This window comes from Sorex fumeus, unplaced genomic scaffold, assembly GCF_029834395.1.
Source record: "Sorex fumeus unplaced genomic scaffold, SorFum_2.1 ptg000126l, whole genome shotgun sequence".
In the NCBI taxonomy this organism is placed as follows: domain Eukaryota; kingdom Metazoa; phylum Chordata; class Mammalia; order Eulipotyphla; family Soricidae; genus Sorex; species Sorex fumeus.
The window spans coordinates 5,497,613-5,513,437 of NW_026606183.1; the positions used below are offsets into that span (position 1 = coordinate 5,497,613).

General features: G+C 56.5%; 1 protein-coding gene across 1 annotated transcript; it reads left to right on the top strand.

The window, feature by feature from the left end:
• The first annotated feature begins 2,125 nt into the window (after positions 1 to 2,125).
• Positions 2,126 to 11,410, top strand: ASL (argininosuccinate lyase). The gene is made up of 17 exons (XM_056137681.1): positions 2,126 to 2,205; positions 2,328 to 2,382; positions 5,909 to 6,103; positions 6,440 to 6,523; positions 6,757 to 6,813; positions 6,927 to 7,024; positions 8,076 to 8,153; positions 8,246 to 8,323; positions 8,517 to 8,569; positions 8,828 to 8,890; positions 8,978 to 9,092; positions 9,193 to 9,277; positions 9,562 to 9,621; positions 9,831 to 9,914; positions 10,796 to 10,876; positions 11,017 to 11,123; positions 11,224 to 11,410. The coding sequence occupies exons 2-17, from the start codon at positions 2,371 to 2,373 to the stop codon at positions 11,366 to 11,368; spliced, it is 1,395 nt and encodes a 464-aa protein (XP_055993656.1). The 5' UTR covers positions 2,126 to 2,205; positions 2,328 to 2,370; the 3' UTR covers positions 11,369 to 11,410.
• The last annotated feature ends 4,415 nt before the right edge of the window (positions 11,411 to 15,825 follow it).

Below are 15,825 nucleotides of genomic sequence, written 5' to 3' on the forward strand. Positions count from 1 at the left end.
GAATCAAACCTGGATCAGCCGCATGCAAGGCAAACACCCTACCCGCTCTATTATCGCTCCAGCCCCCAACCTCAATTCTTTTGTGAAATTGACTTCTATGTGCTACTGGATATTCAGAAATGTGACCTCTTGTTGGTAGAGTACTAATAACTTCTATACCTACAGTCCCAGGACAGATCTCGGGTCTCAGAGACTTTCTACAGCGTTCTGCCAGGGACTTTCTACAACATTCTGTTCTCTGGACCACATGACTCATGACTGGTGTTAGAAGTTTTTCAGACTAGCCAGTGGCTGCATGCAGATCAATTCTGGGGCTCTAGGGAAGAAGTTAGGAGAGGGCAGGGGCTTAAAAAGATTAAGAGAATTTGTATTACTATTATGTCTCTTATCCAAGGAGCTGGTGGCTGGGTGGAGAGAGGATCCAGAAGTTTCAACTTCAGCACTCCAGATTCAAGGAAAGGCTGATGTTTCTGGGCTCAGGTTTCTACTGGAGCCCAGAGTTAAGACCTGAATCACCAGAAGTAGGTCCAACTGACATTTAGCTAGAATGCTGATGGTTTAATGGAAATTCTGATGGGTTTACATGTCAAACAAGGAAGGAAGGCCATGCTAGGCACAGAAGAGAATATTTGGAAAAACTGATGCATCCTGGGTTTTACAAATAATAACACATCTGAGTAGGGGTTAAAAACCTTCAAGCACCAGACATTCCACTCATTGGTATCTTCTTCCCTCCTCTCTGTTCTCAACATTGCTGCCAGAGCAATGTTCTTCAAAAGAAGGGCAAAAAACAAAACAAAACAAAACAAAACAAAAAAAACAACCAATAAAATTCAATGGCTTTAAACTCTGTTGGCTCTCGCCTACTGGACCAAAGACCAAGCTTGCTCCCTTGACATTCAAAGTCCTTCACAATCTTGCCCCCACCTCCCTCTCAACCATCCCAGGGGCCCCTGAGACTCCCTGTCAAAGGAGGAAATCTGCTGATTTCCTGTTTGCAACGCAGGGCATTCACTTTCTGAACCCCCACTGGCCTTGGGCCAGGCTGCTCCTCTGCCCAGAATGTTCTCTGCCTAGAATGTTCTATGCCTCTTCTCAGATACACTCTCTCATCTTCGCAGACCCGCTCAGGGGAAGATCTCATCTTCCCTCCACTCAAGCCTCACCAGGATCCCTTCCTGCACAGAAGTTCAAGGCTGGGCACCCAGTACACAGATATCAACTCACCTTTTTATTTTTATTTTTTTGGTTAGATAATTAATTAATCACTCTTGAGAGGAGGCCTCTGTGCTTCACCACACACCTCCATCGGGCTTTTGTTGCTCTTCTTCTACTTCTTCTTTTGCTTTTTAGGCCACACCCGGCAATGCACAGGGATTACTTCTGGCTCTGCACTCAGGAATTATTCCTGGCGGTGCTCTGGGGACTATACAGATGCTGGGGCTCGAACCCAGGTCGCCGCGTGCAAGGCAAACGCCCTACTGCTGTACTATTGCTCTAGCCCCTTCGTTGCGCTTCTTGAGGCAGATACAATTCCTTTTGCTGGTTTCTTTCCTTCTCAGATTTTTTGTTCGATTTTAGGCTACACCCACGGTGCTGACGTAGGGGGAGGTGCTATTCCCGCCTCTGCTATTGGGGGTCTCCCCCCACGATCAGGGACCAATCCTAGGCCTCCCACACGGCGAAAACATGCGCTCCGTTCTTTGAGCTATTTCTCCAGCATTCGCTCAGAACTGTGTGTCATGTCTAACTTTGGACGTCATGTCTAACTCTGTCCAACTCTGGACGTCACGTCTAACTCAGCCCACAGGACGCCTGGTCTGTTGGTTGAATGACTGCGTGAGCGCGCAGGCCATTACCCAGTTCGTTGGGCCGGTCACCCTGATGGTGGTGGTGGTGGTGGGGGGGTGGTCTTCGCAACTCTTGGCCCAGCAGGGGTCCTAGAGCCCGGGATGCGGCGTGCAAGGGCGCTTACCCGGAGCGCCCCAGCTCCGACACCGCCCTCGCTGCCCCTCACCCAGTCCACGGGGCCCGGCCCCGCCTACATCCCGGATTGGGCGGCGGAGGCAACGCCCACCCGGAGGCGCCGCCCGGGATTGGTGCGGCCGCGGCCGGGAGGCGGGGCCAGGCCGGGAGCCGCTGACGCAACGGGGGCCAGAAAAGCCGGGCTGGCCGCGGGCCGCTCCGACGGCGCGAGCAGCCGAGGTGAGTGCGCGGCCTCGGGCGCGCGGGCGGGGGTCCCGGGCCGCCTTCCCGGGGCCTGCGCTCCTCCTTGCACGGGCCGCGGCGGCCCCGCCCGGAGCTCCATAGTCTGTCTTGCCTTCCAGACGCGGAGGACCTAGACTCCCGCACGCGGAGGAACCGCCCAAGATGGCATCGGAGGTAAGAGCACGGGGTGGGGGGCGCCGGTCCGCTGCGCCGCCGTCCGGGCAGTAGCCGGGCACGGCCGGCCTGCCCGTCCTCCGGCCAGCTGCCCCCGCCGGCACCCCCAGATCCGCCGGGATAGGTGCTTCCCGTTTGCTCTGCCCTTACTCTCTGCTCCCTACCCGCCCACCTCGCGCCCGGCTTCTGCGGTGGTCCCGCGGCGAGGCCCGGTGTGCCCCTGGGTGGGAAAGATTCTCATCACTTACTCAGCTCCCTTCCCATTCCATCCTTTCTCCCACCATCATCCCCCATCAGCTCCGACCCCTGCTGGGTGGCCCCCGTGTGGCCGCACTTGCACGTGACTGTGTGGACGAGGCAGGGGCCAGGGGGACTGTGCCCTGTGGCTGGCTCGTTTCCAGCCTCCACACTCCGGACGCTTACTGACCTCGGGGGGCCAAGGGGTCTCAGGGTTCATTTTCTTTCCTTGAGCCTCAGTTGGTTTGGCAAATGGGGGTCCTAATCGGCATCTGCCTCTCTGTTAATACTAAAGGATGAGGGGGCCAGAGGGATAGTACAGCGGATAGGGCGTTTGCCTTGCACACAGCCGACCTGGGTTTCTATCGCATGTGGTCCCCCAAGCACTGCCAGGAGTAATTCCTGAGTGCAGAACCAGGAGTAACCCCTGAGCATCGCCGGGTATGGCCCAAAAAGTGGGAAAAAAAAAAAAACAACTCAAGGATGAATTGCTCATTGCTGTGATCCCCCAGGTACAAGGAACTGTTTGCTTCATGCCAGTGACAGGAACCCAGGCCCTGGAAGCAGGAGGTTTGGGTTCCAACCCCTTGTAGCCTCACTGGCTGACCAGTTGCTTCCTCTCTCTGGGCCTCTTCTGGCTCATCTGAGCGAATGGAATGAGAGCCAGTCGGCCTGCTAGTTCCTGGCTGGTGGAGTAGGGCTGGGGGCAGGATCTGGACTTTGGAGTCAAATAGACTTGGTTTCTAAAGCAGCCCCGTGACCTCCCTTTGTGAAGTCAAGCCAGCAGCGCCCACCTCCCAGGACGGTGGAATGGCCGGGTGGAATGCTAACCCTTACAGGTGCTCGGGGACTGTTCTGCTAAGTGAGACTGTCTGTGACAGCACCCACACTGCCCTCTTGCGTTCGGAACTGGCTCCTGCTCGTTCAGCCCAGCCTCGACCAGTGTTTTTCGCTCTAGGATCACTCCTGGATCTTGCCTATGACACGGGATCATTTAGCCCCCAACTCTGTCCCAGCTTGGGGCAGTGACTCGCCCCACACTGGGTCTCCCTTCTCCTCTGTGCCTGCCTCACAATGAAAAACCTCCTGGGGGTCCTTTTAAGTTTACAGGAGAGTGAGATGTGACCCCACTGGTGGGTGGGCTACCTTGGAGAGACCACTGCTGACCTCTGCTTGGTCAGGTCGTGCTGGCACTAACTGGTTTGGCGCTTATTAAGTAGTTGTTATTACATCCAAGGTAGGAGTCCAGGGCCTGCTGGGGGTGGTGCCCGGCCCTGGCCGAACTCCCAGTGACTGGCTAGCGCTCACTCTTTGGGTCCAGCAGTCAGGAACGGGCCCACAGGGTGCTTTGCTGGAGAGTGAGGCCTGGCAGGGCAGCAGGTCCAGGTGCTGAAAGGCAGGGTGGACACTGCCTCTGCAGACCAGCCTGTTGGCAGCCATGGCTCTTGGGCACCGAGGGGTCAGCTGTAGCCTGGAACCAGGGGCACTGCAGCCAGACTGGAGCTCGAGCACTCCTTGGCCACCAGAAGCCCAAACCCCTCCCTGGGGAATAACCAGGATTCACTGAGTGCCCGCCACTGTGCCCCGCGTGCCCTTAGCCAGTTGACCGCTCACAACAGCTCTTAGCAAATAGATGCTGTCTTATCCCTGGTGTAGCTGTCACCCTCAGAGATGGTCAGATGCCCACAGTAGGTGGCTCACAGAGGTCCAACCATTGCAAGGAGTGGAAGAAGGCTAGTTACCCTCAGTGCCAGTGAAGTGTCATGTGTGCCTCCACCCTGCACCCTCTCCTCCCAGTCCTTGGCACTCAGGGCACTTGGACTGTTTCCCCTGCTTGTCCACCCCCCTCCCCCACCTGCCCCGGGCTCTGGCCTCTGCCCTCTTTCAAAATAGAGATTCTGTTTGATTACCATCACTGCCCCCACATCCCCCCCACCCCCACCACACACACACACAGAGTCTGGAGATGCTGTAACCCTAGTTCAGTCTGTGGCACTAAATGGTCCCCCTGAGCACTGTGCTGAAAATAATCCCAAACCCTATTAGGTATAACCCAGATTTCTTTTTTAAATTAAAAAAAATATATAGGGGCTGGAGCAATAGCACAGCAGGTAGGGTGTTTGTCTTGCACGTGGCCAACCCGGGTTTGATTCCCAGCATCCCATATGGTCCCCTGAGCACCGCCAGGAGTAATGCCTGAGTGCAGAGCCCAGTGCAACGCTGGGTGTGACCCCCCCAAAAAAAGCAAAAAATAAAAAGAAAATAATAGGGGCCAGAGAGATAGTACAGTGGTTAAGGCACTGCCTTACATGCAACTGACCCCAGTGGTCTCAAAATAGAGACCACTCCTGTGGTCTCCCAGGCCCCACCAGGAGTGACCCCTGAACACAGAGCCCAGAGGAAGCCCTGAACACCACCACGTGTGGTCCAGTTCGCCCCAGTCCCAAATTCCAAAACAGGCTTGCCTCTGCTCCTGCCCTCTGTGGGGCAGAAGAAAGGGTCATCTAGTAAACTCCTAGAAAGATAGTGACAAAAGGTGTGTTGGGGGGATAACCAACCTCTCCAAAGGTAAGAGTTGGCCCAGAGCGATGCTACAGGAGGTGAGACACTTGCCTTCCACAGCCAAATCCTGTTCAATGCCTGGCACCTCAGATGGGCCCCCCAGCACCACCGGACACTCCTGAGCCCAAACCCAGGAGTAGCCCCAAAACACCAAGTGTGGCCCAACCTCTCCCCGCTCCAAAAAGGTTCGAAGTTTGATCCTGAGACTGTGGCCTGGTATTGTGCCTCACATCTCACTGGTCAGCAGCAGGGAAGGTCCTAGAATACCGACTGTGGTCCGGGGGGGCTCCTGCACTGCCTCTATCTCCCCAGTGCATGATGGGAAGAACCGGATTTTTTTTTTGGTTTGTTTTGGGGTCATACCCCGTGATGCATGGGGCTTATTCCTGGCCCTGTGCTTAGGGATCATTCCTGGTGGGGCCATCACTCCTCACATTACTCCCGCTGGGGTTCGAATCCGGCTCATCTGCATACACAGAAAATGCCCTACCTGCTGTGCCGTCTCTCCAGCCCCAAGAACCCTAACTTTAGGGCCTCGCCCCATTCCGACGCTCAGTCCCTGAATGACTTTGGGCAAATGCATGACCCTCTCTGAGCTTCTCCTTGTCTGCCCTATCAGACTTGATAGCCCACCCCCATCCCTGCCCCACCCCTACCTCCGAGCCTTGTAAAGCTGCTCTTCTGGGGGAGGGGAGGATAAATTAATTACTCTTGCTCTCCTGGCCAGAGTGGGAAGCTATGGGGTGGCCGGTTTGTGGGTGCCGTGGACCCCATCATGGAGAGGTTCAACGCGTCCATTGCCTACGACCGAAACCTATGGGAGGTGGACGTGCAGGGCAGCAAGGCCTACAGCCGGGGCCTGGAGAAGGCAGGGCTGCTCACCAAGGCCGAGATGGACCGGATTCACCAAGGCCTCGACAAGGTACTGCCGAGGCCCCAGGCCACCCTGGGCCCCTCCCTCTGGCCCCCTCCTACCAGATCCCTGAGCACAGGCTACAGAGCTGTCCTAAGCCTGACAGTTCCCTTTGGCGTGCACAGACCCTTCCCGAGGTGCATTTGCTGCTTCTGCCTCTCTTCATCCTCCAGTGGCTTGGGGCAGTGCGGGGCTGGAGGCACTCTCTGGGGAAGAGGCGTGCAGGCTCCCTCGCAGAGCCTCCAGCATTGTCCCAGGATGCAGCGCCCATGCAGGGATGGCCAGTGGGCGGGCGGGTCCTGGAAGCTCCTGCTTGCCCCTGACCCCCATAGCCTTCTACTTCAGGTGGCTGAGGAGTGGGCCCAGGGCACCTTCAAACTCAACCCCAACGATGAGGACATCCATACAGCCAATGAGCGGCGTCTGAAGGTAAAAGCCACCACCGCCTGCCCAAAGCCAAGGGGACGCTGAGCCTGCCCTGAGCCCTTCTGAGCCTAAATCCCATTGTTCTGTTCGCTTCATCATCACCGGCGGGATGCGGGAGCAGGATGGCAGAGGCTCCCGGGGCCAGGGTCCCTGGGGAATGGAGGGTGCTAGGCGGAGTTGGGGCACAGGGCACCCCTGTCTGGGCTGACCTGACCCCTGCCTCTCCTCCATGCCAGGAGCTCATCGGCGATACCGCGGGGAAGCTGCACACTGGCCGGAGCCGGAACGACCAGGTGCTGCTTGCCCTGCCCTTGCTGTCTAACCTGGGAGGCCCCAGGGGCAGAGTTGGGGCCTAGCAGCGGTCCGGGACCCCGTCTGCTCCCTCAGCGCCACCTCCTCCCTGTAGGTGGTCACAGACCTCCGGCTGTGGATGCGTCAGGACTGCTCCAAGCTCGCCGCCCTCCTCCGGGACCTCATCAAGTGCATGGTGGACCGGGCAGAGGCGTAAGTCAGGGGGACACAGCGCAGAGACAAGCTGGGTCTCAGACCCTGAAGGCGGGGTGGGTGGGCAGTGCCCGGTGCCAGGGCATCGCATGAGTCCTGCCGGGAGCAGACAGAGCTGGTGTGTTTCTGCAGCAGCAGCCTGTGTGCGCCCAACAGTGCCTCTCTGAGCAGGCACTCTCTCCTCGAGCCCAAGGAAAGCCGACGAGTCACCCCTCAGTCTCTCCGATCCCTTGCCAAGAGGGGGTTCACCTCCTTTTCCTTGGGCCCCACTCTGCAGATGAGCAAAGGCAGAAGAACCAAAGCCTGGAGGCGGGGTGCAGGAAGTGACTGCCAATGAGTAGTTTTCTTTGGGGTGTGATAAAATGTTCTCCGGCTTTTGGTGGTTGGACATTCAGGCACAAACCTTTAGTGGGTGAATTGGGAACAAATGAATTCTACCTCAGTAAAGACAAAAACTGAGCATCCAGGGTTCAAGAGGTACTCAGGGCCCGAGTTAGATCCCTGACATTCCCTAAGCCCCGGCTCCCAGCACCGCCAGTGGTGGCACCTAAAAAAATGACCCATGGTCTGGGGCTGGAGCGATAGCACAGCGGGTAGGGCATTTGCCTTGCACGTACGTGACTGACCCGGGTTCAATTGCCAGCAACCCATATGGTCCCCTGAGTGCTGCCAGGAGTAATTCCTGAGTACAGAGCCAGGAGTAACCCCTGTGCATCGCCGGGTGTGATCCAAAAAGAAAAAAAATGACCCGTGGTCCCGGCATACTGCCTCTGCCTGCCCTGCTGACATGCCTCCCTCTATTCTGTGGTTTTAGCGAGCTGCCCCCCAACACCCCCATGCACCTCCTCCTTCTCCTGCCCCTGTGCGTGGACCCCCTCCCCTGAGGATGTGACCCCATCCTGGTCCTGGCCCAGCCCTGGCCAGTTCTTGGATTTGGCTCCCCGACATCCGGTGTCCTCCCAACCGTGTGTTGGTCCCCACGATCTCGGGCTTGGCCCCCCATAGCCTGCGCGAACCCAGAGCGCCTCCCCCGCCCCACCTTCCCCTGCAGGGAGCGGGACGTGCTCTTCCCGGGCTACACACACCTGCAGAGGGCCCAGCCCATCCGCTGGAGCCACTGGATCCTGAGGTGAGGCGGGAGCACCTGGTGGGGTGCCAGGCGGGGGCTCTGCGGGGGGCGGGGGCTGGCCGGGCCGCTGACCCTTGCACCCCCTCCCATAGCCACACCGTGGCGCTGACCCGGGACCTGGAGCGGCTGCTGCAAGTGCGGAAGCGTGTCAACGTCCTGCCCCTGGGGAGGTGAGCACTGTCTTAGGGAGCCTCCAAGGAGGAGAAGCAGGAAGGACATGGGGTTACCTGCCCAGGGTTCCTCCCGGTTGGGCACGAGATGGGGGCAACTGAGCTAGCAAGTACCCGAGCCCCCCTTCCCTTCCTCACAAAGACGGGGGTACTGGGGTCCCGCGCCTGGGCACTGAGTCCCCTGTCCCCGCAGCGGGGCCATTGCAGGCAATCCTCTGGGAGTGGACCGGGAGCTGCTCCGAACGGGTGAGGCGCCCTGCCCCCTCCTGGGGATCCCCCTCAGTCCCCACCACGTCCTGCACCTCCTGGGGCTGCAGTTCCTTCCTTTCTTACCCCTGGAGGCTGAGGTCAGAACAGGGGAGAGCTGCCATGGGGGTGGCCCCCTGCTTCCTTCTGGGGACCCCACCCTCGTCTCCTCCCTGAAAGGGGTCCCCCAGGGAGGTGCTGGGTGAGACCCCCCTCCTTGCTCTCTGGCCCAGCCCTGTCCACTCTGTCCCTGTCCAGAGCTGAATTTTGGAGCCATGACTCTGAACAGCATGGACGCCACCAGTGAGCGAGACTTTGTGGGTGAGTCCTGGGGGCAGCCCCTGCCTGCTGGCCTCGGTCCCCCCAGCCCTGTGGGGTGAGCCTGAGCGTCTTCTTCCTTGCCTCCAGCCGAGTTCCTCTTCTGGGCATCACTGTGCGGGGTTCACCTGAGCAGGGTGGCCGAGGATCTCATCCTCTACGGCACCAAGGAGTTCAGCTTCGTGCAGCTCTCCGACGCCTACAGGTAAGGCCCGCCGCCCACACCCCCCTCCAGCCCACCGACACCAACCTCTCCTCCCGCCACACCCCCCACAGCCCCTTCAGCCCACCGCCTCTGTCCCCAGCACCGGAAGCAGCCTGATGCCCCAGAAGAAAAATCCCGACAGCCTGGAGCTGATCCGGAGCAAGGCCGGGCGCATGTTTGGGCGGGTGAGCAGGGCTCGGAATGGGGTTGGGGGAGCTGAGGGCCCCGGAAACAGTCAAGAATGGCTCCAGGGAGGCTGGAGTGATAGCACAGCAGGTAGGCCTTGCATGCGGCCGACCCAGGTTCGATTCCCAGCATTCTATATGGTCCCCAGAGCACCACCAGGAGTAATTCCTGAGAACAGAGCCAGGAGGAACCCCTGAGCATCGCCAGGTGTAACCCAAAAAGCCAAAAAAGAAAAAAAAAGAATGGCTCTAGGAGCCAGCCCTGACCCCAACTCTTTCCTCAGTGTGCCGGGCTCCTGATGACACTCAAGGGACTTCCGAGCACTTACAACAAGGACTTACAGGTGTGAGGCTGGGGGGCGCCAGGTGAGGGCCCCACCTGCATGTACCTCATGAGCTCTGGCGTCTGGGAGACCCCAGAGTTGCCTCCCACCATTCTGCGCCCAAGAGCCATCTCCTCTCTGCAGGGCGAGGTGGGGGGAACACGGGGTGCGCCTAGAGGAAGGCGGGGGGAGGGGCTTCGGGGCTCTCAACCTGGCTGCCCCCCTTCCAGGAGGACAAGGAAGCCGTGTTTGAAGTGTCGGACACCATGAGCGCCGTCCTGCAGGTGGCCACTGGTGTCATCTCTTCACTGCAGGCAAGACATGCTTCTCCTTCCCAGGCCTCCTGGGGTGGGGGTGGGGGGGGTGGTCTGTGCCTGTGTCTGCCCCTGAGCAGTGAAGGGCCAAAACATAAGCCGGAAGGAAGTGGGTTAGACTTTGGGGTCCTATCAACAGTCCTGTCTTATCACGATTATGGGAAATTTCAGTACACAGTTATTGCGATAATGTATAATGAACTTGTGTACCAACCCCAGCTTGCCCACTACCTCCCCTCTTTTTGATTTTGTCGGGGAGGGGGCGCAAATCTGGTGGTACACAGGGGCTCCTCCTAGCCATGTGGGTAGGGATCTCTCCCAGTGGCACGTGGAGGACCATGCAGTGCTGGGATCTAGCCCGGCTCCTTCAGACAGAGTCTGTGCACTAGCCCTTGGAACTGTCTGCCCGGTTTGGTGTGGCGGTGGAGGCCGGAGCCATAGTATGAGCAGGGCTCTCGCTTTGCATGCGACAAAACCTGGTTTAATCACCAGCATCCCATATGGATTCCTGAGCACAGCCCAGAGCACAGTCTGATGTGCCCCTCTTTCTCCTCTCCCCCCAAAAAAACCCCAACCAACCAACCACATAAATAAATAAATGAGCAATGCAATCCTAGGCCCCTCTGCAGATTCAGTGAAGCAGAGTTTCTGGTGGTAAAGCCTTGCCGCTTGGATGTGTAGTCAATTCTGACCCTGCAAACGTAATGATTAGCCCAGTCATGCGCTCCACACTGGGAAATTCATGGAGAAACTGGCTCGAGCAGAGAGCAAAATAGGGTGAGGAAAAGCAGGTCTGGCCACGATGGGCACCTGCTGATTGGGGCATGGGACCGCGGGCCTGAGGGTCCCCGACTCACACCTGGCCTGGCTGCATCTCCCAGATCCACCGGGAGAACATGGCGAAGGCCCTTAGCCCCGACATGCTGGCCACTGACCTTGCCTACTATCTGGTCCGCAAAGGGGTAAGTGTGAGGTGGCCAGGGGGAGAGGGAGGAGGTGAGATGCCCCCCCCCCCCCCCAGCCCTGAGTGGGTTGGGGATGGTCAGGGAGGGCCTGGGACAAACAAGCTGATGTCAGTCTGGCTCTCTCCGTCGGTGTCCAGATGCCGTTCCGCCAGGCCCACGAGGCCTCTGGGAAAGCTGTGTTCATGGCTGAGACCAAGGGGGTCCCCCTCAACAAGCTGTCGCTGCAGGAACTGCAGACCATCAGGTACGGCTGCCCCCGCCCCTGCTGCTGCCTCCGCTGCTCCGGGCTGCTGGGGGCCAGGGTGTCCCAACCCTTCTGACCTGTGATCCTCCTTTGCCCCCAGCCCCCTGTTCGCAGGTGACGTGAGCCACGTGTGGGACTACGGGCACAGCGTGGAGCAGTACACGGCCCTGGGAGGCACAGCGCGCTCCAGCGTCGACTGGCAGATCGGCCAGGTGCGAGCACTGTTGCAGGCGCAGCAGATCTAGGCCTCCCCCCTGCCCACTCCCAAATAAAGTGACCCAAGAAGAGGCTGTTGCACGTTTCCTGCCCAGCCTTGTCGGCCTCAGTTGGAGGTGGGGGCGGTCCAGGGGTCTCTCAGCAGTAGGGGCCGCCAGGAAGTGGAGAACGCATGTAAAGGTGGCAAGAGTCGAGATGCGGAGGAGAAAGCGGATTTTTTTTTTCTTTTTGGGGTCACATTTGGTGATGCACAAGGGTTCCTCCTGGCTCTGCACTCAGGAATTATTCCTGGCGGTGCGCGGGGGACCATATGGGATGCTGGGAATCCAACCCGGGTCGGCCATGTGCAAGGCAAACGCCCTACCCACTGTGCTATCGCTCCAGCCCCATGAAGTGGATTTTCTCTCAGCCGGGCATTGGGCACGGGACTTCCCAGTGACCGTTAGCCTCGCATTGGAGCTCTGCTGGGGCCTGGTGCGCAGGGCAAATCCTTCCCTTCCTCCAGGGTCTCCTTAACCCACCCTCTCCAGGACCTCTGGGCACCCTGACACGGCATCCCGGGCAGAGGGCTGAACCAGAGGTCCAGGGGTACTCATGAGGGAAGGGGGTCATTTGGTGATAAAGCTAGCCACGATGCCAGGTGCCAGGTGCACTTCCTACACTGGTGGTCCAAGGTGCCTCCATTTCAAGAAACTATGAACAAACCCTGAGGCAAAAGCCTCAGGCAGCTCTGCCACAGGGTGCCTGCCCCAAGCTACAGGAAGGGGGGTGGAGGGATGTCATAATGAGTCACGGTCAGGCTGAGGCACATGAATCTCTTCTAAGCAACCTGCTCATAAGATCCTCAGAAGAATGCCTGAGATTTCCTGGGAGCTGAGCGAGGCGGGATGGAACACACTGCTCATGCTTGGGGGTCACCTCCCCTTCCTTTGTGTTCAGGGCTTGCTTCTAGCAGTATCTGGGGGTCACATGATGCAGCAGTAGGACTGGGGGAGGCCCCATACGAGGCAAGCCTCTTAACCCCTGAGCTGTCTCTCTGGCCTCTGGAATTTGCATTTTATTGATGAAAATCAGCAGCAACTTCAAGAATCTCCAGAATGAAGAACCCCCTCCTAACTGATTCCGGGAGCAATGAAAAGGCAGTAAATCAAGGAGCCCAAATTTCAGCAATGTGGACATGACAGAAATTCCAGAAAGAATAAGTCACAGATAAGAGTCTGTCTGTCTGTCTGTCTGTCTTCCTTTCCTTCTCTCTGTATTACTGATTGGAGTTCTGTGATTTGCAGCACTGTTTTTTTTTTTTTAATGTAGGAGTACTGCTATTTATTCAGCCACTGATTAGCTGATTGAATTGTGCATGCACTCCACCTTACTTTTTTTTTTTCATTTTTTATAATTTTATTTATTGAATCACCATGAGAGCAGTTACAAAGCTTTCGGGTCTAAGTCTCGGTCATACAATGAAACACCCATACCTTCACCAGTGCCCATTCTCCACCCCCAACAACCCCAATATACCCCTATCCCACACTCTCCCCCTACCTGTGGGGCAGATGATTTCCACAATACTCTCTCTCTCTACTTTGATCACATTCAGTATTTTGACACCAGACCCACCATTATTATTTGAGATTTTACCCCAACACTCAGATCTGCTGAAAAGGCAATAGTAGACAATTTGTGTTCTATTGCTGGTTATGAATAACATATGATGTTGCATGGCTGCAGTAGGGCCATGTGATTTCGAAATTCTGAAATTTTAACACTTAAATCTGGAGGGATTTCTGCCAAAAGCCACTGGGTTTCGAGATTTGCTCCTGAGTCTCTGGGATCATGGCCATTGAGCAGCTTGATCAGGAGCCAAAGAGGCCGTTGGTGTGCGATGACTTGGGGTCTCGTTGGGACCGGGAGACCAGGACCGGCTCCACCCCCATCCTGTGAGGCCCAACAAGATTCATCACTGCGGGCCCAGACCTGACTGTCCAATGGCCTCAGGAGGACATGAGCCACCAAGGGGAAGCAGGCAGAGGGACAACACCCTTTCCCCCCTGGGGTGGCCCAGCGACAGTAACCTACTGCGGGGTCTGGACGCATTTCTGCCAAAAGCGGCTGGGTTTTGAGATGTTTCTGAGTCTCTGGGATCAAGGCCGTTAAGCAGCTTGATCAGGAGCCAGAGAGGCCGTTCATGGGCGATGACTTGGGGTCTCATTGGGGTGAGGAGGACAGGCCTGGCTCCACCCCCTTCCCATGAGGCCCAACAAGTTTCGTCACTGCGGACCCAAGCCTGACTGTCCAGTGGCCTCTGGAGGATGACGGCCACCAAGCCACCAAGGGGGAGCTGGTGGAGTGACAACACCCTTTCCTCCCTGGGGTGGCCTGGCGACAGTAATGTACTGTGGGGTCCGGACGCATTTCTGCCAAAAGCCGCTGGGTTTTCGAGATTTGTTTCTGAGTCTCTGGGATCATGGCTGTCAAGCAGCTTGATCAGGAGCCAAAGAGGCCATTCGTGAGTGATGACTTAGGGTCTCGTTGGGGTGGGGAGGACAGGACCGGCTACACCTTCATCCCATGAGGCCCTGCGTGTCTCATCACTGCGGGCCCAAACCTGACTGTCCAGTGGCCTCTGGAGGATGGTGGTCACCAGGCCGCCAGGGGGAACAGGCCAAGGCACGAAACCTATTCCCACCTGGGTTGGCCCAGCACCGGTAACCTACTGCAGGGACCGGACACATTTCTGCCAATAGTCGCTGGGTTTCAAGATTTGTTTCTGAGTCTCTGGGATCATGGCCGTTAAGCAGTTCAATCAGGAACCAGAGAGGCCATGCCTCCAATTATATAGCTTAGCTGGAGGTGGTTTGTGGGTGTGTCTCCCACATACCTAACTTTTGGCCGTTTACTTTCTTGGTAAACTTTGTCCCAAGTTTTTGGGGTCTGGCCAAAGGCACAGCAGCAATTTTGGGGTATCTGGAAGTCTGAAGGCGCCATCAGGCTGCTGATGCACTCGTCTCACGGTACAGATTGATCTGCTGGCGGCACCATACCCCCTGTAGCACCATTAATGACAGTTTCTCATGCACGCAATGCCAAAACTATGCCCATTCCCAGTGTACCCACCTCCCTCCGCTCCCCACAGGACCCCCAGCACCCCTCCTTTTCCAACTTCTCCCCCCCGCCCCCAACTCAGTGCGTAGATCAGCTCCAGAGCAGTGTTTCTCAGCCTCTGATCCTGATGGTGTCATTCTCAGAAACTTGAAAATGCAGATTTTCAGCCCCCACTTCAAGTTGTTCATTCAGGTTGTGGTGTGGCCTGCCAACAATTTGTTTTCACAACTCCTGGGTGTGTCTGGCTACTCCAAATTTGAGGGGTTCACTGGAACCGCCTCACACAAAGTGACTTCAGACCAGGAATTTTAGCATCACCTGGTCTCACTCTGATTGATTCAGACTCTGCTTTTTTTTTTCTTTTTGGGTCGCACCCAACGATGCACAGGGGTTACTCCTGGCTCTGCACTCAGGAATTACTCCTGGCGGTGCTTAGGGGACCCTATGGGATGCTGGGAATCAAACCCAGGTCGGCAGCATTCAAGGCAAACACCCTACCTGCTATACTATCACTCCAGCCCCTAGACTCTGCATTTTTAACACTTCCTGGTGTTTCTTGCACTCTGAAGATCCCGGGAATGCCTAAAATCTCATCCATCAAACATGGAAGGATTACATAGTATGCATGCAGTGGTGAAGAGGTTGCTAAAACTGGCTTAGCATTTTCATCCATTAGGCACACCCCAGTTTGAGTGGACACTTTTCAAGCAGCCCTGTTAAAGATGCCCATAAAATTTCTTTTACTTTAGTCACTGTAATTTACAATACTGTCCATAAGGGGCTGGAGCGATAGCACAGCAGTTAGGGCTTTTGCCTTGCATGCAGCTGACCCAGATTCAATTCCCAGAATCCCATATGGTCCCCCAAGCACAGCCAGGAATAATTCCTGAGTGCATGAGGCAGGAGTGACCCCTATACATCACAGGTGTGACCCAAAAAGCAAAAAAAAAAAAAACAAAAAATACTGTCCATAATAAGGTTTCATACAACATTCCAACACCACACCTCCCACTAGTGTCACTTTCCCTCCCTCATTGTTTCAACATTCCGCCCACCACAACCCAACAACTTTACCCTGTAAGTTCAGTTCTGTAGACCAGTTAACAGATTCTGTTGCTTTGAGTTATTTGTTATTGCCTTTCTGTTTTATAGCCCACATACGGGTGAGATCATTCTGTATCTGTCTCTCTAACTGACTTCAGAATAATACTCTCCAGATCCATCCATAGAGCAGCAAATTGCATGCCTTCATCTTCTCTTACAGCGCAGTAGCAATTTCATTCTGTGTTTTTACCGGAGTCTCTTTAACTTGATATCAAGTACCAGATGGACACTGGGGTTGTTCCAGATTTCAGCTCAGGCGAATAGTATGGCAAGGGACATA